The sequence below is a fragment of the Mesoplodon densirostris genome, chromosome 4 (genome assembly GCF_025265405.1).
Source record: "Mesoplodon densirostris isolate mMesDen1 chromosome 4, mMesDen1 primary haplotype, whole genome shotgun sequence".
NCBI lineage: Eukaryota > Metazoa > Chordata > Mammalia > Artiodactyla > Ziphiidae > Mesoplodon > Mesoplodon densirostris.
The window spans coordinates 168,706,642-168,734,252 of NC_082664.1; the positions used below are offsets into that span (position 1 = coordinate 168,706,642).

General features: G+C 35.7%; 1 protein-coding gene across 1 annotated transcript in view; it reads left to right on the plus strand.

Moving 5' to 3' along the window:
* The window catches only part of MALRD1 (MAM and LDL receptor class A domain containing 1), a 625,167-nt gene that overhangs the window by 22,367 nt on the left and 575,189 nt on the right, over positions 1-27,611 (plus strand). The window contains exons 4-5 of the mRNA XM_060096153.1: positions 22,776-22,870; positions 22,959-23,120. Of these exons, the coding sequence (XP_059952136.1) occupies positions 22,776-22,870; positions 22,959-23,120 (257 nt within the window). The remainder of the gene's footprint in view (positions 1-22,775; positions 22,871-22,958; positions 23,121-27,611) is intronic.

Sequence of the window (27,611 nt, forward strand, 5' to 3'; positions counted from 1 at the left end):
TTCCCTGGGAGAACGAACGGCGCGCCCCGGGCTGGTGCAACATCACGCCGACCTCTGCCGCTGCAGGCACGCCCCGCACTCCGTGCCCCTCCCTCCCGCCCGGCCTGAGTGAGCCAGAGTCCCCGAAGAGGCTGCTCCTTTAACCCTGTCCTGTCTGAGCGAAGAACAGACGCCCTCCGGCGACCTACACGCAGAGGCGGGGCCAAATCCAAAGCTGAGACCCAGGAGCTGTGAGAACAAAGAAGAGAAAGGGAAACCTCTCCCAGCAGCCTCAGAAGCAGCGGATTAAAGCTCCACAATCAACTTCATGTACCCTGCATCTGTGGAATACATGAATAGACAACAAATCATCCCAAATTGAGGAGCCAGGAGTCAGTGCTGTGCCTCTGAGGTGGGAGAGCGAACTTCAGGACACTGGTCCACAAGAGACCTCCCAGCTCCACATAATATCAAACGGCGAAAATCTTCCAGAGATCTCCATCTCAACACCAGCACCCAGCTTCACTCAACGACCAGCAAGCTACAGTGCTGGACACCCTATGCCAAACAACTAGCAAGACAGGAACACAACACCACCCATTAGCAGAGAGGCTGCCTCAAATCATAAAAAGTCCGCAAACACCCCAAAACACACCACCAGACGTGGACCTGCCCACCAGAAAGACAAGATCCAGCCTCATCCACCAGAACACAGGCAGTAGTCCCCTTCACCAAGAAGCCTACACAACCCACTAAACCAACCTTAGCCACTGGGGACAGACACCAAAAACAACGGGAACTACGAACCTGCAGCCTGCAAAGAAGAGACCCCAAACACAGTAACATAAGCAAAATGAGAAGACAGAAAAACACACAGCAGGAGAAGGAGCAAGATAAAAACCCACCAGACCTAACAAATGAAGAGGTAATAGGCAGTCTATCTGAAAAAGAATTCAGAATAATGATGGTAAAGATGATCCAAAATCTTGGAAATAGAATAGACAAAATGCAAGAAACAGTTAACAAGGACCTAGAAGAACTAAAGACGAATCAAGCATCGATTAAAAACACAATAAATGAAATAAAAAATACTCTAGATGGGATCAATAGCAGAATAACTGAGGCAGAAGAACGGATAAGTGAGGTGGAAGATAAAATAGTGGAAATAACTGCTGCACAGCAAAATAAAGAAAAAAGAATGAAAAGAACAGAGGACAGTCTCAGAGACCTCTGGGACAACATTAAACGCACCAACATTCGAATTATAGGGGTTCCAGAAGAAGAAGAGAAAAAGAAAGGGACTGAGAAAATATTTGAAGAGATTATAGTTGAAAACTTCCCTAATATGGGAAAGGAAATAGTTAATCAAGTCCAGGAGGCACAGAGAGTCCCATACAGAATAAATCCAAGGAGAAATACACCAAGACACATATTAATCAAACTGTCAAAAATTAAACACAAAGAAATCATATTAAAAGCAGCAAGGCAAAAACAACAAATAACACACAAGGGAATCCCCATCAGGATAACAGCTGATCTCTCAGCAGAAACTCTACAAGCCAGAAGGGAGTGGCAGGACATACTTAAAGTGATGAAGGAGAAAAACCTGCAACCAAGATTACTCTACCCAGCAAGGATCTCATTCAGATTTGATGGAGAAATTAAAACCTTTACAGACAAGCAAAAGCTGAGAGAGTTCAGCACCACCAAACCAGCTTTACAACAAATGCTAAAGGAACTTCTCTAGGCAAGAAACACAACAGAAGGAAAAGAACTACAATAACGAACCCAAAACAATTAAGAAAATGGGAATAGGAACATACATATCAATAATTACCTTAAATGTAAATGGACTAAATGCTCCCACCAAAAGACACAGACTGGCTGAATGGATACAAAAACAAGACCCATATATATGCTGTCTACAAGAGACCCACTTCAGACCTAGAGATACATACAGACTGAAAGTAAGGGGATGGAAAAAGATACTCCATGCAAATGGAAACCAAAAGAAAGCTGGAGTAGCAATTCTCATATCAGACAAAATAGACTTTAAAATAAAGACTACTAGAAGAGACAAAGAAGGACACTACATAATGATCAAGGGATCAATCCAAGAAGAAGATATAACAATTGTAAATATTTATGCACCAAACATAGGAGCACCTCAATACATAAGGGAAATATTAACAGCCATAAAAGGAGAAATCGACAGTAACACAATCATAGTAGGGGACTTTAACACCCCACTTTCACCAATGGACAGGTCATCCAAAATGAAAATAAATAAGGAAACAGAAGCTTTAAATGATACATTAAACAAGATGGACTTAATTGATATTTATAGGACATTCCATCCAAAAACAACAGAATACACATTTTTCTCAAGTGCTCATGGAACATTCTCCAGGATAGATCATATCTTGCGTCACAAATCAAGCCTTGGTAAATTTAAGAAAATTGAAATTGTATCAAGTATCTTTTCCGACCACAATGCTATGAGACTAGATATCAATTACAGGAAAAAAGCTGTAAAACATACAAACACATGGAGGCTAAACAATACACTACTTAATAACGAAGTGATCACTGAAGAAATCAAAGAGGAAATTAAAAAATACCTAGAAACAAATGACAATGGAGGCACGACGACCCAAAACCTATGGGATGCAGCAAAAGCAGTTCTAAGAGGGAAGTTTATGGCAATACAATCACACCTTAAGAAACAGGAAATATCTCGAATAAACAACCTAACCTTGCACCTAAAGCAATTAGAGAAAGAAGAACAAAAACATCCCAAAGTTAGCAGAAGGAAAGAAATCATAAAAATCAGATCAGAAATAAATGAAAAAGAAATGAAGGAAACGATAGCAAAGATCAATAAAACTAAAAGCTGGTTCTTTGAGAAGATAAACAAAATTGATAAACCATTAGCCAGACTCATCAAGAAAAAAAGGGAGAAGACTCAAATCAATAGAATTAGAAATGAAAAAGGAGAAGTAACAACTGACACTGCAGAAATACAAAAGATCATGAGAGATTACTATAAGCAACTCTATGCCAATAAAATGGACAACCTGGAAGAAATGGACAAATTCTTAGAAATGCACAACCTGCCAAGACTGACTCAGGAAGAAATAGAAAATATGAATAGACCAATCACAAGCACTGAAATTGAAACTGTGATTAAAAATCTTCCAACAAACAAAAGCCCAGGACCAGATGGCTTCACAGGCGAATTCTATCAAGCATTTAGAGAAGAGCTAACACCTATCCTTCTCAAACTCTTCCAAAATATAGCAGAGGGAGGAACACTCCCAAACTCATTCTACGAGGCCACCATCACCTTGATACCAAAACCAGACAAGGATGTCACAAAGAAAGAAAACTACAGGCCAATATCACTGATGAACATAGATGCAAAAATCCTCAACAAACTACTAGCAAACAGAATCCAACAGCACATTAAGAGGATCATACACCATGATCAAGTGGGGTTTATTCCAGGAATGCAAGGATTCTTCAATATACGCAAATCAATCAATGTGATACACCATATTAACAAGTTGAAGGAGAAAAACCATATGATCATCTCAATAGATGCAGAGAAAGCTTTTGACAAAATTCAACACCCATTTATGATAAAAACCCTGCAGAAAGTAGGCATAGAGGGAACTTTCCTCAACATAATAAAGGCCATATATGACAAACCCACAGCCAGCATCGTCCTCAATGGTGAAAAACTGAAACCATTTCCACTAAGATCAGGAACAAGACAAGGTTGCCCACTCTCACCACTCTTATTCAACATAGTTTTGGAAGTTTTAGCCACAGCAATCAGAGAAGAAAAGGAAATAAAAGGAATCCAAATGGGAAAAGAAGAAGTAAAGCTGTCACTGTTTGCAGATGACATGATACTATACATAGAGAATCCTAAAGATGCTACCAGAAAACTACTAGAGCTAATCAATGAATTTGGTAAAGTTGCAGGATACAAAATTAATGCACAGAAATCTCTGGCATTCCTATATACTAATGATGAAAAATCTGAAAGTGAAATCAAGGAAACACTCCCATTTACCATTGCAACAAAAAGAATAAAATATCTAGGAATAAACCTACCTAAGGAGACAAAAGACCTGTATGCAGAAAATTATAAGACACTGATGAAAGAAATTAAAGATGATACAAATAGATGGAGAGATGTACCATGTTCTTGGATTGGAAGAATCAACATTGTGAAAATGACTCTACTACCCAAAGCAATCTACAGATTCAATGCAATACCTATCAAACTACCAATGGCATTTTTCACAGAACTAGAACAAAAAATTTCACAATTTGTATGGAAACACAAAAGACCCCGAATAGCCAAAGCAATCTTGAGAACGAAAAATGGAGCTGGAGGAATCAGGCTCCCTGACTTCAGACTATACTACAAAGCTACAGTAATCAAGACAGTATGGTACTGGCACAAAAACAGAAAGATAGATCAATGGAACAGGATAGAAAGCCCAGAGATAAACCCACGGACATATGGTCACCTTATCTTTGATAAAGGAGGCAGGAATGTACAGTGGGGAAAGGACAGTCTCTTCAATAAGTGGTGCTGGGAAAACTGGACAGGGACATGTAAAAGTATGAGATTAGATCACTCCCTAACACCATACACAAAAATTAGCTCAAAATGGATTAAAGACCTAAATGTAAGGCCAGACACTATCAAACTCCTAGAGGAAAACATAGGCAGAACACTCTATGACGTAAATCACAGCAAGATCCTTTTTGACCCATCTCCTAGAGAAATGGAAATAAAGACAAAAATAAACACATGGGACCTAATGAAACTTAAAAGCTTTTGCACAGCAAAGGAAACCATAAACAAGACCAAAAGACAACCCTCAGAATGGGAGAAAATATTTGCAAATGAAGCAACTGACAAAGGATTAATCTCCAAAATTTATAAGCAGCTCATGCAGCTCAATAGCAAAAAAACAAACAACCCAATCCAAAAATGGGCAGAAGACCTAAATAGACATTTCTCCACAGAAGATATACAGACAGCCAACAAACACATGAAAGGATGCTCAACATCTTTACTCATTAGAGAAATGCAAATCAAAACTACAATGAGATATCATCTCACACCAGTCAGAATGGCCATCATCAAAAAATCTAGAAACAATAAATGCTGGAGAGGGTGTGGAAAAAAGGGAACACTCTTGCACTGCTGGTGGGAATGTGAATTGGTACAGCCACTATGGAGAACGGTATGGAGGTTCCTTAAAAAACTACAAATAGAACTACCATATGACCCAGCAATCCCACTACTGGGCATATACCCTGAGAAAACCATAATTCCAAAAGAGTCATGTACCAAAATGTTCATAGCAGCCCTATTTACAATAGCCCGGAGATGGAAACAACCTAAGTGTCCATCATCGGATGAATGGATAAAGAAGATGTGGCACATATATACAATGGAATATTACTCAGCCATAAAAAGAAATGAAATTGAGCTATTTGTAATGAGGTGGATGGACCTAGAGTCTGTCATACAGAGTGAAGTAAGTCAGAAAGAGAAAGACAAATACTGTATACTGACACATATATATGGAATTTAAGAAAAAAATGTCATCAAGAACATAGGGGTAAGACAGGAATAAAGACACAGACCTACTAGAGCATGGACTTGAGGATATGGGGAGGGGGAAGGGTAAGCTGTGACAAAGTTAAAGAGCGGCATGGACATATATACACTACCAAATGTAAGGTAGAGAGCTAGTGGGAAGCAGCCGCATAGCACAGGGAGATCAGCTCGGTTCTTTGTGACCGCCTGGAGGGGTTGGATAGGGAGGGTGGGAGGGAGACGCAAAAGGGAGGGGATATGGGAACATATGTATATGTATAACTGATTAAATTTGTAAAAAAAAAAAAAAAAAAAAAAAAAAACGGGGGGAGCCAGACTTCACAAACAGGACCGACTCACTGCAATTACATGAAACATTTATTATGGATACATACAGTAGTGTTAGATGGTGATATTAAATCTGGTTCCCAAATTTTAGCCATTGTAATACCATTTCCCCTTTAGAACCTCCTCACTGTTTTTTCCTTTTACTTAGGAAGAAGATTTTCCACAGTATACAGTTACTTACCTTAGTCTCCATCATGGGCAGAATACTTGATACTTTCTTTTTATGTTATATGTGGCTCTGATTCTCTTCTTCTTGCCACCTCGTCTTGAAGTTAGACAACATTAGGGTCTCCACCTCTTTTCTCCTCCATTTCCTCCCTCTTTCTTTCTTCCTTCTCTTTTCTTATTTTGCCATTTGATAGCCTAGTAAAGAGATAAAATGGGATCAATTCACATCAAAATTGAGATGTTATATAGGCAGACACTGTCTTAGCTATATCGCTTGGTTTAAGATCTCTGGAGTCAGACTGGTTGTGTTTGAATACTGGCCCTGCTAACCTGCTAGCTGTGTGGTCTCAGTTTCCTCATCTGTAAAATGGAAATAATAATAATACTATAAGCCTCATAGGGAAAGAGGGGCAAAATGTTGCCTAGCATAATAATTGAAGGCTAGTGGTTTTAATAATAGTGATGCGTCTCTTATAACTACAGTTAAATGTTAAAATATGAGTATTTCCCTAGAGACTGCTTTAAATAAGCAAATGTTTTGCCTTCAGATATAAGGTGCTTGAAAATGTTTATGGAAAAAGTCATGCTGGAATCTTGTCTCCATTCAGCAATCCTTATTTCATGAGTATTAATAAAATTTTTGATTAACTTACACTTGAAATAATTTGTCAGTGCTCCAGATTAATATTTTTCATCATGTAATCAATGCCTTGAGAAGTTTTCAGAGCTAAGTTTGAAAATCTATTAGAACATTAAAAACATCACTGTGTCAATATTTGAAGTCTACTAAAGCTTGAGGCAAAGTGTTTAAGATGTAGTATTGATTTTTAAAAGTGTATAACATTGTAATTAGATAAAATAGTATCATTACACATATTCAAATATATCTTTGCAATGATAGTAAAACTTTTTTCAAAGAATGGGATATAATAGTTTTTCTTATAAGAATATAAAAGTTTTTCTTATAACTTATAAAATATGAGTTTTTCTTAATTCTTATAAAAATAAAGAGTTTTAAATAATTCTAGAATTCAGCTCATGGTAAAGGTGATACGTGAGGTTTTTAAAATGTGTAGTTCTCTGTAAACCTAAACTGTATAGGTTATCAAAGATAAAAAAAAAATTATTTGAAAAGTTAATATTTCCTTTTATACCACAGATTATTTTTCTTATTTGGGTATTTAAAATTAGGTTTAAATGGGATTATGAGAACTTTTGTTATTTTAACCAATTGCTAAATTGGGTCTAAACCCCATATATTATATTATGAAGCACACGCACTATTAAACAGCATCCAGTCTTTTTATTTTGTTCTAGGGAGGTATGATGATCATAGTCTAGGACTGGAGGTTCTTTGCTATTCTCCTCAGACACACCTGCAGGACCCATTTCTGCGGCATTTCTTTGGTCATGTGGGATTGTTGGGCAGCACATAATAGCTTTGAAAGTTTCATCTACACTGTGTTTCTTAATTTATGGCCATATTAGCTCTATTTTTCCTAGTAAGCTATGAACAGGATCTATGAACCCACTTATTTTTTTATTTGTATGTTCCCCTGACAAGAGTTTATTATAAAAATTTTCAAGAATGTGAAAAAGTTTGAAAAAAACTTATTGTGACTAACCATATACCTACCACTTAGGTTATATAATTAAATTTACTCTTCTATGTTTGTTTTATCAATATCTATCCATCCACCCATCCCTTTCTCCATCTATCAATCTGTCATATTTTCTATGCATTCAGAGAAAGTTGCAGGAATAACTTTACCACAAATACGGCAACACGGTATCATTAACTAGACGTAGAGATGAACAAACCATGTCCTGTAGGTCATTTTCCTATTTTTGTAAATACAGTTCTATTGGAACACAGCCATGCCTATTCATTCACAAATTGTCTGTGGCTGCTTTTGTACTACAGTCTTGGAGTTGAGTGGTTGTGACAGTGACCATATGTCGACAAAGCCTAAACTATTTGGTCCCATAAGAAAAAGTTTGTCCTTCTGCTGGAGTTAGGTATTCATTACAGTTTTTTTTTCCCTTTGAAGTAAAACTTATGTTATATGAAAATACCAATTTAAATGTATCAATACTATTGGATAAGTTCTGACAAATGCATTCACCTGTGCAACTCAAACCCCTAACAAAATGTGAACATTACTGTCACACCAGAGAGTTCCCTCAGGTCCCTTCCTAGTCAATCCTTGCTCCCATCCTCTGCTCCCAAAATAATCACTGCTTTAATCCCTTTTCCTCCTCCATAGATTAGTTTTGCCTATTCTAGAACTTCATATAAATGAACTCGTGCATTATATGCCCTTTTATGTAAGGCTTTTCTCACTTTGCTCTCAGATTCATCCAGGTTGTAGCATGTAACATGAGTTCTTTCCTTTTTATTGCTGAGCAGTTTGCAATTGAATAAGTTTATTCGTCCATTCTCCTACTGATGGACACCCGTGTTTTTTTCCTGTTTTGGGCTACTATGAATACAACTGCTATGAACGTTTTTGTACAAGTCATTGTGAATATATGTTTTTAACACTCTTTGGTCAATACCTAGAACTGAAATGCTGCATCAATGGATGTTTAGTTTTATGAGAACTGCCAGAGTTTTTTCTAAGGTAGCTGTACAATTTCACACTCCTACCAACAATCTGTGAGACTTCCTGTTGTTCTACACCTTTGTTAATATTTTCTATTTAGTGGTTTCATTTTGATCGTTCTGCTAAGTATGTGGTGGTATCTCACCATAGTTTGAATTTGAATTTTCCTGATGACTGTTGATATTGGTCTCTTTTGCAGAAGCTCATTGGCTATTAATATATCTTTTGTAAACTTTCTGCTCACATATTTTGCTTAATTTTTATTGGGCTACTTGTTTTTTTATGAATTAGTTGTAATTTTTAAAATAGGCTCTAATTTTGGAGTACATTCACGGCAAAATTGAATAGACATCACAGATTTCCTGTACACCCCATGCTCCCACATACACACAGCCTCCCCCCACTACAAAACTTCCTCACCAGAGTGGTACATTTGTTACAATCAATGAACCTACATGGATGCATAATTTTCACGCAACGTCCGTAGTTTATATTAGGGTTCACTCTTGGCGTTGTACACTCTATGGATTTGGACAAATGTATAATGACATGTATTGATATGCATTTAAGTTTCATCCATGTCTTTTCATGGCTTGATAGATCATTTCTTTTTAGTGGTGAATAATATTCCACTGTCTGGATGTACCATAGTTTACCCATTCACCTGCTGAAGGGCATCTTGGTTGTTTCCACATTTTGGCAATTATGAATAAAGCTACCATAAACATCCAGCCGCTGGTTTTTGTGTGCACGTAAGTTTTCAACTCCTTTGTATAAATACCAAGGAACATGACTGCTTGATTCTATGGTGAGGGTATGCTTAGTTTTATAAGAAACTGCCAAACAGTCTTCTAAAGTGGCTGTACCATTTTGCATTCCCATCAGCAATGAATGAGTGTTCCTTGTACCAGTTTTTATATATCTTGGCTTCCCATTCTTTCTAAGATTTATGCTTACAAATATTTTCTCCAAGTCTGTGGAATGTATATTAATCTTCTTATTGATATTTTTAATGAGAAGTCTTTAATTTTATGAAATCCACTTTTTCTATTTTTACTGTGTCAAATTTGTTGTTAAGAGTCCGTTATCCTTTCAGTGTCTGTAGAATGTATAGCAACAACCCCCCTTATTCCTGCTGTTGATTATTTGTGTTTTATCTCCTCTCCTCTTCTCTTCTACCTAGGATTTTCCTTTTATTTATTTTTCTTTTTTTTCTTATTTCCTGAAGTGGAAATTTTGGTTCACTAGTTTTGATATATATTATTCAGTTAAAACATTTTCTAATTTCCTTTGTAACTTATTCTTTGGTCCATGGATTATTTAGAAGTGTGTTGTTGAATTTCCAAATATTATGTTTGTGGGGTTTTGACATATTATTATTGACTTCTAATTTTAATTACCTTTTGGTTAATACATTCTCTCATTTCAATCTTTTAAAATATTTTGAGACTTAGTTTATGATACAGCATATAATCTATCTTGGTGAAAATACCAGGTGAATTAGAAAAGAATGTGTATTCTGCAATTATTGGGTATAGGGGTCTATAACTATCAATTAGGTTAAGGTGATAAAAATAGTGTGCAAGTCATCTGTCTTTTCTTACGTTGTTTTTACAATATATTTTTTCCTATTGTTTGTTTTCAACCTGTCTGTGTCTTTATACTTAAAGTGTGTCTCTGGGAGACAGCATGTAGTTGAATCTTGCTTTTGTATCCATTATGATAATTCATTTCATTGGAATGTTTAATCCATTTAATTTAATGTAATAATTGGTATTGTTAGATTTATATCAACATTTTATTGTTTGTCTTCTGTTTGAACATTCTGTTTTTGATCCTTCTGGTCTCCTTCTCTGCCTTCTTTGAGATTATTTGAATATTTTTAAAAATCCTGTTTTAATTGGCTTTTTAGATGTATGTCTTAACATTTAATTTTGTGGTAACTCTAGGCATTATGGCATATACTCTTAACTCTTTATAGTATACTTAAAATTGATATTGTAAAATATACTTAAAATGTAGACAATTTAGAAAAGCATAGGTCATTTATCCCTTTCTCATTGTCCTTTACTTTATAGTGATCCCATGTATTACATCTGTAATCTATAATATGTAAGTTATAAATCTTACAAGTCAATGCTATTTTTCTTTAAATATTATTAAAAATAAATTAAGAGAAAAATATTCTTTTATCATATTCATTACTTGCAATAATCTCCATTTCTTCTGACTATCTGAGTTTGTCTCTAGTATCATTTCTCTTCAGTATAAAGAATTTCCTTTAGTATTTCTTGTAGTCCAGTTCTGCTGATGATAAATTGTTAGTTTTCCTTAATGAAAATGTCTTTATTCTCCCTTTATTCTTGAAATATATTCTCATTAGATATAGAATTGTTCATGGACATATTTTTCTTTTAGTGCTTTAAAGATATTATTTCCTTGTCTTCTGGCCTCCCTATTCCCTGATGTGACATTCACAGTTATTAAAATGATTGTTTTGCTATATTTAATATAGCTTTGTTTTTCTTAGTGCTATCAAGATGTTTTATGTTGGTTTTAATCAATTGTCTATAATGTGCCTAGGCATGAGATTTTAAAAGTCCTAATCAGGTTAAATAAGCTTCATGAATTTTAAATTGTTTTTTCCACCAATTTTGGAAAGTGTTCTCCCCTTATTTATTCAGATATATTTTTCCATCTCTTTCTTTCTCTCCTCTCCTTCTTGGACTCCAATCATCATGATGTTAGACAACATGTCTAACATATTATTATTGAGGGTCTTATATATTTTGATTGTTTTCCCTTTTTTCACCTTGAACACTTTCAATTGATTTATTTTCAAGTTCTGTGATTTTTTTTCTGTGTCATCTTTAATATGGTTATAAGCCTATCCAATGATCTTTTAAAAAATATCAGATATTGTATAAAATTTTTCATTTGATTGCTTTTAAATTATGTTAATTTCTCTACTAAGATCTCTTATCTTTTCATGCATTATGAGTGTATTGTCCTTCACTGAGCATCAGTATAATTGTAAATTAAAAATCCTTGTCTCCGGGGCCTCCCTGGTGGCGCAAGTGGTTGAGAGTCCGCCTGCCGATGCAGGGGATACGGGTTCGTGCCCCGGTCTGGGAGGATCCCATATGCCGCGGAGCGGCTGGGCCCGTGAGCCATGGCCGCTGAGCCTGCGCGTCCGGAGCCTGCGCGTCCGGAGCCTGTGCTCCGCAACGGGGGAGGCCGCAACAGTGAGAGGCCCGCATACCGCAAAAAAAAAAAAAAAAAAAAATCCTTGTCTCCTTCATCTCACAATTGACCTCTGTTGACTGTCTTTTCCCATGGCATGGTCGTATTTTCCTCGTCCTTTTCCTGTCAAATAATTTTGGATCATATCTATGACATTGTAAATTTACTACTGTAGAGTCTCTGGATTCTGTTATATTTATTGAGAGTATTTATGATTGATTTCATTAGAGTAGATGATTAGCTTGCTTAGACTCAAATTGAGAATTCTGTTTTGTAGTTTAGATATCAATTCAGTAGTTCAAATATCAATTCAGCTCTTTTAGCTTTAGTTACTAGAAGTGTTCCCTGCACATGCATGTTTCAGTTTTAGGTGGAGATTTGGGTAGAGTTTATCCATAGAACCTGGGTCACCCCTTTTTCTGGCTCTTTTCTTTCTAGAATTCTGCCCTTTATTTGTGGTGGACCTGCATGTCCTTGGCTTCTTTACCTGATTCTTCAGGCTAAGGAAATAGCAACCTTTCTATCAGTGTTTTAGCTGCAGTGGTAGCTTAACCTCAGGCCAAAGCTTTTAGGTTTTTCTTGTTTTTTTAATATAAGCATTATATTCATCACTGGGTTTTCTAACACCAGGATGTCCTAAACTGATCTATGCTGCTCTTTCTGAAGGGCACTAGGAACCATAATCTATTTCTCAATACTTGGCAGGCTGTGTTATTTAGACAGTGACTTAGATTCTTTTATTAATAAGCAACAGCAAAAGACAAAAAATAGAAGAGTCTCATATTCTAACTCTCTAGATCAAGTTTTTATAGCCTTTATAGTCTTAATATCCATTTATTTTGATGTTAGTGAAAAAGTAATGTTTATTATTTTATATATTAATTTAAAAACTTTTTATTAGGCATATATATTATTCCACACATTGTGTGTGTGTAGCTATAATAGTGAACAAGAACACAGATCTTGTCCCCAGTGAAGCTGCAATTTAGTAATGGAGACATTAACCTGAACATTAATGTTCTATTCCAGGGATCTGCATATTTTTTTAAAGGCCCAGATAGTAAATAATTGTGGCTTTTTAGGGTATACAGTCTGTGTCCCAACTACTCAACTCTGCCACTATACTGCGAAAGTTGCCATAAACAATACTTAAAGATAAAGCATGACTATATTATAATAAAACTTTACTGATGGACACTGAAATTTATAATTCATATAACTTTCACCTGTCATAAAACATTATTCTTTTGAACTTTTTTAACCATTTAAAAATGTAAAAACCCTTAACTCTCAGGCCATGCAAAATCAGGTGGAAGGTGAGATTTGTCTGCAGGTCATAGTTTGCTGTCCCTTAGTCTGTTCAATAAATGTTAATTGAGCATTTTTGCATCTGACAACATGCAATGGGGCTACATAAGTAAAGGATAAAATTCCTCCACTAACAGATAAGTTATAATCTTAATTTTAGTGGTCAGTATTCAGTTCATTTTTGTAGCAAACATAGGTGAAGCTTACTTTGATCTATACTCTGATTTTGCAAAGAAATCAGCTTCATTACGCTGTTATTTAAAAATTCATCTGAATTTTCCATTATGGAGGAGGTTTTGTTACAGTAGTTAAGCCTGTTTCTTATAATAAAAATAAAAATAAGAATTGTGTTCATTAAGTGGGTGTACAGTGTATTTTTCCACTTGTTGCATCTTTAATATTGTAGTTATACTAGTTTAAAAGTAAAAATTAAAGATGAAAAATTGATTGTTCATGAACATATAATTTTATATGTTGGTATCAATTGTTAATTTCAGTTCAAAAGCTCTTATTAAGCCCAGTGTGTGTAAGGCATCATGATAAAGGCTGTGAATGTTATAAAGACTTTTAAGATACATGTTGCATCTTGGAGTGTTTATGATCTCTTTGAAAAGCATTCTCAAGAATAACCCAGTTAATTTTAATACAGGGAGAAATTTGAAAGGTACTATAATATTAGTCTGAGAAGATTGCTCTGTGGCTATAGGCAAGTTCTGACACTGGAAAGGAGAAGGGCATTTGAGAAAGGACTTGAAAGATGAGTGATATTTCAATGGACAGGGAAGTGAAAGAAATATTTCAAACTGAAAGAACCACATAAGGACCATATAGAGTTACTTGGTGTGCCCAGGCAATGATATAGCAGTCTACTATGGCTAGAGGATACTGTCTCTGGAAATGAAGGTTAGGCCAAAAGTGTATTTGGGAATGTCAGGAATTATGTCACCCAAAGGTTATTGATTTTGCTCATCAATACTATTTCCTTCCGTCTTTTCCCATCTCTACCCAAACTCCTTCACAGCTGACAGTCCTATTACCAACAATTACCAATACTGTGCAATCAGGCAGTGGAAACGAGAGCGTTGATGGATAATGCAACTCCTCAGCCACACCACATAATTAATATCAAAGGCATACACATTTGGTACTTCATAATTCATTCTGCCTCAAGTAATGTTTTGCAGAGAGCTTCCGTTTTTGTTTTTCTTTCCCACAAATTCTTTGATTGCCAAGTTCATGATATCAGCGTTCTTGATGTGTGCCTGCATGTGTGTGCATTTAAAATAAGCTACATGAGGTTTATATAATTCTTCTATAAATGTGATGCTTATTTTTTATTGGATAATATATTTGTTTATTTCCTCATTCCTTTTATTTCAAATTCAGGTAATATATCAGTCAGGGAATCATAATTGACAACCCAGATGATTATTTGAATTAACTGATATGACATCAATGAAATTACTCCACATAAATTAGTAGTAAACCTATCTTAAAGTAAATGATATTATTTCACTGATTAGAGCCAAAAGATAATATGTGCTACAATTTCTCTGTAGATATAGAATTTTTTCCTTTATATCATTTGCTTTCCTTTTGGCAGAAATTTTATCTTTACAGGCAGGTGACTTATTTGTTAAATTTATATGAGTATTAATTCAAATTAATTCAGCCTCATATTGAATACATACTGAACAGAAATATGTAAAATAAATGTATATTGAAATAAATATACAAATTTCAAAGAATGTACCTTTTGAATCATAGCCAAATGGTCAGTAGACTGAGATTCTGCCAAATGAAAGTGGGCAGGGAGTTTTACCAATTAAAGTGGTTGGAAAGGACCCAGAAGATTTTAGTTCTCTGCAAATGAAGTCTTGCAACTCTGATGATTAGTTATGCTGATTCAGTGTCCTACAACCGAATCAGTAAAGGGAGAACTCGTAGCAACCTAACTACTTTAGGCCTCATAGATTTTGGTCAGTACCTTATAACATAGCAAATGGAACAAGGGAACCAAATTAGTGACTACTGTTTGTAGCAGGCAGAATTCTAAAGATGTCCTCCCAAGATTCTCATCCCCTGGTTATTCAAACACTAATCTAGGTACTTCTATCAAAGGACTTTGCTGTTGTAATTAAAGTTACCAATTAGCTGATCTTAATATGGGAAGATTATCATCGACTGTTCAAATGGGCTGATGTAATTGCATGGTTCCTTAGGACCTTCTATGTACAAGACCATGTCATTTGCAAATAGAGTTTTAATTTCTGTTTCCTTTCTGGCTGCCTTTTATTTCATTTCCTTGTCTAATTGCCCACCTAGAAATTTGGGTGCAATGTTGAATAGAATTGCTGATAGCAGATATCCTTATTTCCATTAGTGGAAAACTTTTTAAACTTTTACCATCAGGTTTGATGTTAGCTGAGGGTTTTTTGTAGATGTCATTTATCAGGTAAGCATGTTCACGTCTCTGACTAATATATGAAGTGTTTTTTTGCGGAGCACAGGCTCCGGAAGCACAGGCTCAGCGGCCATGGCTCACGGGCCCAGCCACTCCGCGGCATGTGGGATCTTCCCGGACCAGGGCACGAACCCATGTCCCCTGCGTCGGCAGGCGGACTCTCAACCACTGCGCCACCAGGGAAGCCCTATGAAGTGTTTTTTATCCCGAGAAAGTGTTAGACTTTGTCAAATGTGTTTTCTGCATCTGTTGAGATGATCATGTCATTTTGGGCTTTTATTTATATGGTGTTTTATAGTGATTAGTTTTCATATAGTGATTGGTTTTCATATGTTGAACCAAATTTGCATTCCTGGGATAAATTCTGCTTGGTCATGGTGAATAATCCTTTTTATATCTTTATGTCTTGCTTGATGAGGCTTTCCAATATTTTGTTTAGTATTTTTTTTTTTTTTTTTTTTGCGGTATGCGGGCCTCTCACTGTTGCGGCCTCCCCCGTTGCGGAGCACAGGCTCCGGACGCGCAGGCTCCGGACGCGCAGGCTCAGCGGCCATGACTCACGGGCCCAGCCGCTCCGCGGCACATGGGATCCTCCCAGACCGGGGCACGAACCCGTATCCCCTGCATCGGCAGGCGGACTCTCAACCACTTGCGCCACCAGGGAGGCCCTGTTTAGTATTTTTACATGTATGTTAATCAGGGATATTGATCTGTGATTTTCTTTTTTTTGATATGTTTGTGATATGTTTGCCAGGTTTTGGTATCAAGGAAATAATGGCCTCACAGAATGCGTTGGGAAGTCTTTCCTCTTATAATTTGTGCAAGAGTTGGTGAAGTTAGTGTTAATTCTCTAAATGTTTCATAGAATTCACTAGTTCAACCTTCTGTGACTGAGAATTTCTTTGTGGGGAGCTTTTTGGTTACTGATTCATTCTTTTGTTATCTATTCAGATTTTCTATCTCTACCAGAGTCAGTTTTGGTCCTGAATCAGTTTCTGTGTCTTGCTAGGATTTTTTTCATATTATCAAGGTTATCTAATTTGTTAGCCTGCATTTGTTGATAATATTTCCTTATAATTCTTTTTATTTCTATAAAGTTGGTAGTTCTGACCCTTGTTTCGCTATTCATTCAGTAAATTGAGTTGTCTTCTTTTTTTTTATTGGTCAGTCTCAGTCTAGTGAAAGATTTGTTAATTTTGTTAATCTTTCCAAAAACCAACTTTTGGTTTACTTAATTTTATTCTATTGGTTTTCTATTCTCTATTTGATTTATTTATGCTCTAATATTTACTATTTTCTTCTACTACTTGCTTTGGGTTTAGTTTGTTCTTCTTCCAGCTTTGTAAGGTGAAAGTTTAGATTGTTGATTTTAAAACTTTTTTTTAAATTTAGTAATTTATAGCTATAAATTTATTTCTAAGCACAAATTTAACTGCATCTCATGCATTTTGATATATTGTATTTTCACAATGCTTCAAAATGCATGAGATGCAGTTAAATTAGTTTTTCATCTCAAGTATTTTCTAATTTCTCTTCTGATTTTCACCTTCGACCCATTAGGAGTGTGTTATTTAATTTCTACATATTTGCAAATTTCCTTCATTTCTTTCTGCTCTTGACTCAAATCACTCCATTGTAGCTGTAGAACATACTTGTATGATTAACATCCTCTTAAATGTATTGAGACTTGTTTTGTGGCCAAAAATAAGGTCTTTCCTGGAGAACATTTTGTGTACACAATAGAAGCATATGCATTTTGCTGCTGTTGGATAGAGGATTCCATATGTGTCTGTTAGGGCTAACTGGTTTATAGTGTAGCTCAAGTCTTCTATACCCTTACTGATCTTCTGTCTAATTGTTCTATTCATTCTGAAAAATGGGGTGTTGAAGTTTCCAACTATTATTGTTGAATTCTCTGTTTTCACTTTGATTCTATTAGTTTTTGTTTCTTATATTTTGGAGCTCTGTTTTTAGGTGCATATATATTTATAATTGTTATTTGTTTGATGGGTTGATTCTTTTTTCATTATAAATTGTTCTTTTATGTCTCTAATAACATTTTTTTTTTTTTTTTTGCGATATGCGGGCCTCTCACTGTTGTGGCCTCTCCCGTTGCGGAGCACAGGCTCCGGACGTGCAGGCTCAGCGGCCATGGCTCACGGGCCCAGCCGCTCCGCGGCATATGGGATCCTCCCGGACCGGTGCACGAACCCGTATCCCCTGCATCGGCAGGCGGACTCTCAACCACTGCGCCACCAGGGAGGCCCTCTAATAACATTTTTATTGTGCATTAAAATATGTTTTATGAATTTCCAGCTCTCTTTTAGTTGTTTTTATATTTTTTATATTTCTTTATTTTCAGCCCTTTTTTTTGTAGTTGAATTGTTGGCTTATGTTTTTATACAATATATCAATCTCAGACTTTTGATTGCTAAGATAGGATTTACACCTGCTATCTGCTATTTGTTTTCTGTCTATGTCTTTCTTGTTACTCTCTTCCTCCATTAGTGTTTTCTTCTCTGTTACACATATATTTTCTGTATGTATTATATATTGTATGTATATATATAATATTTTGAATTAGTTTACTGGATGCTTTAGGGATTACAACAATCTATGCTGGATTAGTACAATTTAATTGCAATAGTATTTAAGAAATTTGTCCTACTGAGCTCTATTCTCCCCACCTTTATGCTGTTATTGCCACAAGTTGCATCTTAATATATTGTGTGCCCATCAACACTGAATTTTGAGTTTGATTTTTATCAAGTATAACAATCAATTATAGTGATTAGTTATTGATTTTATAATTTATATCTCTTTACTGATAGTCTCTGCTTTGTAAGATATCATTCTCATGGTTTCTTAGTTCTTTAGACATGGTTTCCTTTAGCTCTGAAATATTTTAAATAGCTGATTTAAAGTCTTCTTTTCAGTAGGTCTGATGTCTGGGCTTTCTTAGAGACACTTTTGTTTGATTGTGTTTTTCCTTTGTGTGAGTCACATTTTTTTTTGTTTCTTTACATTTCTCACAATTTCTTTTGAAACATGGACATCTACAACAATACAATGTGGCAAGTGTGGAAATCTTTTTCCCTCACTTTTACAGTTTGTTGTGGTTTGTTGTATTTGTTGTTTTTACTTTAGTGACTTTCCTGGAATAATTCTGTAAAGTCTTTATTCCTGTCATGTGTGTCCATTGAATTCTCTGCTTGGTCAGTTAAGTGGTCAGCTGGAAAGAGAGTTTCTTAAATGCCTGGAACCAATAAATTTCCCAGTGTTTGTTGAGGGACTCTATTGTGGTGTATCTTCAATACTTACCGAGGCAGTTGATATCTCTGTCTTATTCCTCGCTTCCTGCCTTAAGAGAGCCTCAAAGTCAGCCAGAGATGAGAGCTTAGGGCCTTTTCAGGTCTTTCCAGAGCATGTGTACAGCTCTATGCATGCACGTGTCTCTATAGGTTTGTGGGAAGATGTTGGAGCATTTCAAATCTCCTATGGGACATTTCAGTTTCCAGTTTTACTTTAAGCTTTTGGTTAGTCTATTGTTGACCCCATATGTTATGTACTGCACCAAGCAACAGTAAAGTTAAAACACTTACCAGTAATTGTTTTCAACACATGCCTACTGTAAAGAGTCTATTTGTACTGGGCAATTTCAGACAGCCTTATAAGTGGTGTCTTTCAGGAAACACCAGACATATCAAATAATGATAATTATTTGATAATTATTTGGTAATGAGGCTTGAAAGAGTTTTAACTCTATTCTGCTCATTTCTGTGGTTGCCATGCTGCACCAGGAATGTGGGCTGCCATTTTTTATAGTTGCTTTGGAGCTGGAGAGTGGTAGGAATAGGGCCAAGTTAAAAAGAAAAAGAAAAGAACCCCCCCCTAAAATTTACTGTTTTTACCAAGATTCAGTTATTTATTGAATAAAAGGTCTCCAGTTTGCTGTAAGCTTTACTGTGGCCATTTTTGCCAATATTTTCATTGCTTTTATTGAGAAAAATTTCAGAGGTCTTTACATTGACATTTTTATTAATTTCACTCTCATTTTTATTGCATATTTTATGATTCCCTAAAGTGATTCACCTAGCCCTTTATCACTGAAGCAGACTTAAATGTATATGACAGCATTTATTTACACATTGCTATCAATTATAGGGGATTACTATTTGAGGGTATCCTTTGATACAGTTTTAACAAATATTATGTGCTTATGTCGAGATTGTTAGTTTAATGAAGAGGAATGAGGCAAAACTTAGGATTCAGTAGAAATGGAATTTAATAAATAGAAATTACCAACTTGAAGGAGTTTGTATCTAAGACTGTTATTTAACCTCTGTTATCTGAACTGAGCCATATTTCTGTCACAAACGAACACACTTTTCCTGTTCCAAAAGTTTTGACATTTTAACCTTTGCTTCAGGCCTTGGATCTTGTCACAATGATCCATTCCTGCAGCCTGATTTTTTTGATATTATCTTACTGTTAAAATACTCAGTTTTTCAAGTTCCTTTGAGCCCATTGGTTACTCTACAGCATGCAATAGGATTTCTGTTTCTCCTGCTTGCATTCATTCCCATTAATCACTTAGAACTTGGGAAATGGAAGAAGGGCAAGACTGCCTATCAGTAGTTGAAGAAAGTGAGACTGAAAATTCTACCTTATCTTTTCTAAGGATCAAGGTTGGTGGAATTCACTGCCCAAAGTTATTGAATTAGCCCTCAAACTTGATTCATGGTTTTTGTTGCTTTCATATTTTATATACTTCTGGGGTTTTACTCCTACGTGTACCCAGCTACTAAGAAGAAAAAGCCCTCTAACATAAACATTTAAGATTATAAATGGAATCATCCTGTCTTATTTTGTAATTTTAATAATTCTTACTTTGTAGCTTTAATAATTAATGACTTCATCACAAGGTGGTTTTAAATCTGTTTTGAAGATAGGCTATGCAGTTGCTTTAATTGATGCAGGAATAAAATGGGAATTTATGAATCATATGAACAAACTGAAATGAATATGGTAGAGATTAATAGGAGACATGTGATGAGAATGGTGTTGTGTATATGTGTGGTATGATGTTACTAGGCTCCCTAAGAGGGGTGTGTGGAGAGAATATTGAATACCTTTTTTTAAAAAAATCAGCTTTGTAAGTCTCTTCTTGATGCTTAGAGCCAGCAGTAGGAGAGGATATCAGATGAGGGAATGGGCATGTGGTAAAAACTTATGCTGCCAAGGATCTGCTTCTTTCTTTTATACTGATAGACCTGATAACTGAAGTCCTAGGGAAAGCAAGATAACTTTCTATAAGATGATGTTCTCTAAGGAACATCTCCAACTGTGAATTAAAGAACTTCTGTACTCGTAGGGTGCAAGGTAAAATTGAGTGTGCATTTGAAAGAACGCTATTGTCACTAAATTGGAATTAAAAATAAATAAATAAATAAATAAACAAAATAACAAGTATTGCTATTGGGTGCATTTTGAATACTTTTTTACCCCATGAAAAGAAATCTTATTACTAGAACAAATGCTAAAGGATCTCAAGTTGTTTCTGAATTTAAAACTTTACTTTTTATGATAACCTGAAGGTTAACCTCGTTTAATTTTTGACAAAATACAGAATAATTTACAGTGTCATAAAATGTACCGGATGACGTAGTTTGTATTTATAAAACACCTAGCTTAAATATTCATATAATTTATTATTTTATTGAAAATGCTGTTCATTTAATAGCTTAATTTAATAGCTGAATGTATCAATCTGATTTTTAAGACCAACTTTCCAAAAATAAATATGGTTAATTTAAGTGACTTCCCTGACAAATGAAAATAATTTTTACTGTATGTATCACAAGTGCTTTTTAGTAGCTGAATATTTATAAACAGTAATTGAAGGCCTGTTGAATACTATTACCATTTGTATTGCAAATAATTGTATTTAAACTGCAAACAATAAATCCATATGGCTTATTATGCTCGTTTGATTATTCACTTGCTTAGCATTTGCTTTCCCTGCTGAATATGAAGCAAGAGCAAAATAATGGTTGTCCACTTATCACCATGATACCAGCTCTTCATCGAAATTATGTTTATAAAATGATTCCAGGTAGTACATTCTGAGAACAATTTTCTGTTATTGCAGGGACTTCAGTTATGCTTATGACTATGTTATATGCAATCATTAATGTTCTTCTTTTCTGCTTCATTAGGGTACAATTTTGGAATAGCTGTAGGGAAAAAGAGGTTTCTTAGGTTTCATAATTTTACTATTGATTCTCTCAATGATGTGACAATTAAATTTGATTTCCAAGACAGCTTTCAAATACCACTGAATAATTTGGGTAGGTATGCCATCATAATCATCATCAACATCATTTTTTCATTCTTTTTGACAAACAGTGGCATACCAAATTGATGAGCAGGAAACAATGGTTCCCATATTATACACTGTAACCTTGTCAAGCATTGCAAAAAATCTATGAAAGCCCAGGGAATGTTCCACATTTATTTTATAGGCTTCTAAATAGTAAGTTGACCGGCATGGTCTGTACTGCAGCCTACAGAAGAGCATCGGGACTCAGTATCATTTTCCATAATCCTGGCAAAAGCTGGGACTATTTGATCCAATTCTTTCTTGAGAAAAACACAACAAAATAGGATCTCTTTTGAATTCTTCATTGAATTACTTATTTTGGTGGGCAGTCCCAGTATAATGTTTTCCCTGGATGTCATCTTTGCTGGGTTATAACTTTCTAAGTTAGATGAATTTGGTCATGGACTACAGCCCATAACAGTGTTTTAGGGAGTACACTCACAATTAGTTATTTTACTGGGGAATATACTGAAGTAACAATATCAGCCAGACCATTTGCAAAAATAAATGGTACCGTTAAATATTTCGTTCTTTAAACAAAAATATATTGACCCAATGTGGATATAGGCCTGAATTATTGCCTGGTGTATTAAATAAGTTTACCAGTGATGGCTCTGCATCTAACACACTGACCCTTGTTTTTAACAGCTCACTTCCTCTCATTGGTCTCTAACGTGGATTCTCCTTCCTCAAACTTACGAAGCAGAGTTTTTCTTTCCACAAATAACCAACATGGTTGTCAGGTATTTGAAAGCACACAGCATTCGAATTACTTTCCACATTTGGGAAATTCTTTATTATAATTATTTGGACATTCATTATTTTTCACAGATTACATTTTATTACTTCTCCAGCCAGATGAATGGCAACTTAACAGTTGGCTTTCAAACTACCTGTGGTGGTCCTACAAGGCATTTATGGCAAAGCACGGCTGGGCTCCAAAATCAGTGGGAGAGGAAAGTCCTCAAAATCCAGAGCCCCCAGAGATTTCAGGTATGCACATTGTATTTTCTGTGTTTGAAGGAAAAATGATAAAGTATAGATGTTTTGCACCAGATGAATTAAAAGCAGGATGATTAATCATCCCAGTTGTCTGAAAACTGAGGAATTTGCCAGAACTTCAAGTGCTGAAACCAAACAGTCAGAAAATTGGGATGGCCAGTCACCCTAAAAAACAATTTTAAAAAGTTTTAAATTTATGTATCAAAACTAAGGTTGTTATGTATTAACATATATTGATATATAAGTAAAATATGAGCTTCTAATACTCTTCTTAATTTCTTGAATCCCTCCACTTTCCTTAAAAACTCTCACTATTCCAATCCTCTCTTTCTTTTCATTTCTTATTCTTAAGAATCACTTCCCTTCCAAAGTTTTCTCATGCTTTTGATAGAACGGGACTATCTTAGGTAATGAGGAAATAGACAGTTTGATTTAAATACTAATTCCAAATGCTGTTGAAGGGGAATCATTGTCATATTCATTTCATGGTGAAAGTCAAGTTATTCAATACAGCCTTTATTTTCCAAAATAAATTTGAGAATTAAAGCCAATGCAAGCCTATAAAAGACAAACCTATTTATGCAGCCTAATAAAACTTATGGATGGTGGAAATTATAATCCAATAATTATTATGGGAGTTCTTGGAAAACTATTGCCCACTTTAACATTTTGGACAGCCAAGCAAAATTTTCCAGTAAAAATGGGATCCTAAAGCATTTTATTCTGAATAAATTTGCTTTTTTAAAAAAATTTTTAAATCTTTATTGGCGTGTAATTGCTTTACAATGGTGTATTAATTTCTGCTGTATAACAAAGTGAATCAGCTATACGTATACATATATGCCCATATCTCCTCCCTCTTGCGTCTCCCTCCCAGCCTCCCTATCCCACCCCTCTAGGTGGTCACAGAGCACCGAGCCGATCTCCCTGTGCTATGTGGCTGCTTCCCACCAGCTATCGGTTTTACATTTGCTAGTGTATATATGTCCATGCCACTCTCTCACTTCGTCCCAGCTTCCCCTTCCCTGTGTCCTCAAGTCCATTGTCTACATCTGCGTCTTTATTCCTGTCCTGCCCCTAGGTTCATCAGAACCATTTTTTTTTTTTAGATGCCATATATATGTGTTAGAATGCGACATTTGTTTTTCTCTTTCTGACTTACTTCACTCTGTATGACAGTCTCTGGGTCCATCTACCTCACTACAAATAACTCAATTTCATTTCTCTTTATGGCTGAGTAATATTCCATTGTATATATATGCCACATCTTCTTTATCCATTCATCTGTTGATGGACACTTAGGTTGCTTCCATGTCCTGGCTATTATAAGTAGAGCATTCTGGTACATGGCTCTTTTTTTTTTTTTTTTTGCTTTTTGTGGTATGCGGGCCTCTCACTGTTGTGGCCTCTCCCGTTGCGGAGCACAGGCTCCGGATGCGCAGGCCCAGCGGCCATGGCTCACGGGCCCAGCCGCTCCGCGGCATATGGGATCCTCCCAGACCGGGGCACGAACCCGCATCCCCTGCATCGGCAGGCGGACTCTCAACCACTGCGCCACCAGGGAGGCCCTACATGGCTCTTTTTGAACTATGGTTTTCTCAGGGTATATGCCCAGTAGTGGGATTGAAGGGTCATATGGTAGTTCTATTTTTAGTTTTTAAAGGAAACTCTGTACAGTTCTCCACAGTGGCTGTATCAACTTACATTCCAACCAGCAGTGCAAGAGGGGTCCCTTTTCTCCACACTCTCTCCAGCATTTATTGTTTGTAGATTTTTTTATGATGGCCATTCTGACTGGGGTGAGGTGATACTTCATTGTGGTTTTGATTTGCATTTCTCTAATAATTAGTGATGTTGAGCATACTTTCATGTGTTTGTTGCCAATCTGTATATCTTCCTTGGAGAAATGTCTATTTAGGTCTTCTGCCCATTTTTGGATTGGGTTGTTTGTCTTTTTGATACTGAGCTGCATGAGCTGCCTGTATATTTTGGAGTTTAATCCTTTGTCGGTTGCTTCATTTGCAAATATTTCCTCCCATTCTGAGGGTTTTCTTTTCATCTTGTTTATGGTTCCCTTTGCTGTGCAAAAGGTTTTGTAAGTTTCATTAGGTCCCATTTGTTTATTTTTGTTTTTATGTCCATTTCTTTAGGAGATGCATCAAAAGGGATCGTGCTGTGATTTATGTCATAGTGTTCTGCCCATGTTTTCCTCTAAGAGTTTTACAATGCCTGCCTTACATTTAGATCTTTAATCCATTTTGAGTTTGTTTTTGTGTATGGTGTTAGGGCGTGTTCTAATTTCATTCTTTTACATGTAGCTGTCCAGTTTTCCCAGCACCACTTATTGAAGAGGCTGTCTTTTCTCCACTGTATATTCTTGCTTCCTTTATCAAAGATAAGGTGACCATATGTATGTGGGTTTACCTGTGGGCTTTCTATCCTGTTCCATTAATCTATATTTCTGTTTTTGTGCCAAAGCTACTGTCTTGATTACTGTAGCTTGTAATATAGTCTGAAGCCATGGAGCCTGATTCCTCCAGCTGCATTTTTCTTTCTCAAGATTGCTTTAGCTATTAGGGGTCTTTTATGTTTCCATACAAATTGTGAAAGTTTTTGTTCTAGTTCTGTGAAAAATGCCAGTGGTGGTTTGATAGGGATTGCATTGAATCTGTAGATTGCTTTGAGTAGTAGAGTCATTTTCACAATGTTGATTCTTCCAATCCAAGATCATGGTATATCTCTCCATCTGTTTGTATCATCTTTAATTTCTTTCATCAGTGTCTTATAGTTTTCTGCATACAGGCCTTTTGTCTCATTAGGTAGGTTTATTCCTAGGTATTTTATTCTTTTTGCTGCAGTGGTAAATGGGAGTATTTCCTTAATTTCTCTTTCAGATTTTTCAACATTATTGTATAGGAATGCAAGAGATTTCTGTGCATCAATTTTGTATCCTGCTACTTTACCAAATTCATTGATTAGCTCTAGTAGTTTTCTGGTAGCATCTTTAGGATTCTCTATGTATAGTATCATGTCATCTGCAAGCAGTGACACTTTTATTTCTTCTTTTCTGATTTGGATTCCTTTTATTTCTTTTTCTTCTCTGATTGCTGTGGCTAAAACTTCCAAAACTATGTTGAATAATAGTGGTGAGAGTGGGCAACCTTGTCTTGTTCCTGATCTTAGTGGAAATGGTTTCAGTTTTTCACCATTGAGAATGATGTTTGCTGTGGGTTTGTCATATATGGCCTCTATTATGCTGATGTAAGTTCCTTCTATGCCTATTTTCTGGAGAGTTTTTTTAATCAGAAATGGGTGTTAAATTTTGTCATAAGCTTTTTCTGCATCTATTGAGATGTTCATATGCTTTTTATTCTTCAATTTATTTATATGGTTTATCACATTGATTGATTTGCATATATTGAAGAATGCTTGCATTCCTGGGATAAACCCCACTTGATCATTGTGTATGATCCTCTTAATGTCCTGTTGGATTCTGTTTGCTAATATTTTGTTGTTGATTTTTGCATCTATGTTCATCAGTGATATTGGCCTGTAGTTTTCTTTTTTTGTGACATCTTTGGTTTTGATATCAGGGTGATTGTGGCCTCATAGAATGAGTTTGGGTGTGTTCCTCTCTCTGCTATATTTTGGAAGAGTTTGAGAAGAATAGGTGTTAGCTCTTCTCTAAATGTTTGATAGAATTCACCTGTGAAGCCATCTGGTCCTGGGCTTTTCTTTGTTGGAAGATTTTGAATCATAATTTCAATTTCAGTGTTTGTGATTGGTCTGTTTATATTTTCTGTTTCTTCCTGGTTCAGTCTCGGGAGGTTGTGCTTTTCTAAGAATTTGTCCATTTCTTCCAGGTTGTCCATTTTATTGGCATATTGTTGCTTGTAGTTATCTCTCATGATCCTTTGTATTTCTGCAGTGTCAATTTTTATTTTTTTTTCATTTCTAATTCTGTTGAATTGAGTCTTTTCCCTTTTTTTCACACACACACACTATATTTTATTTTTACAAGAGATAAATAAACTGACACCAAGCATTGTAAATGGATGACCGCAACAAAAGCAGCAATGATTGCAATTACCAAACATGAAACACACTCATACTATATCATAATATTGACATTCAGTCCAGTAGTCCTCCACTGTAACAGCTCCGTTACTTTGCAGTGAAAATTGATTTGTATATTTTTTGCCTCTGAGTCCTTGTGGGATTTTTTTTTTTATTATTCAAACAGAAAGTCACAAAAATTATAATCATCCTTATCGGTTCACTCAGTCCCATATAATTAATTTTTTTTATCTTGATCTTTTGTTAACACTTTTATGAATTCATCAGTTTTGCATTAGAGTTCTAAAAATGCTTATTCATTCAGTTCAGCAGTCTCATTAGTTACCAGAGACCTGTACTTGTCAAAGTCTTTTCCATGAATTCCTTGAAGATGAAACACTTTTATAGGAACATTTTTGCAAAAGC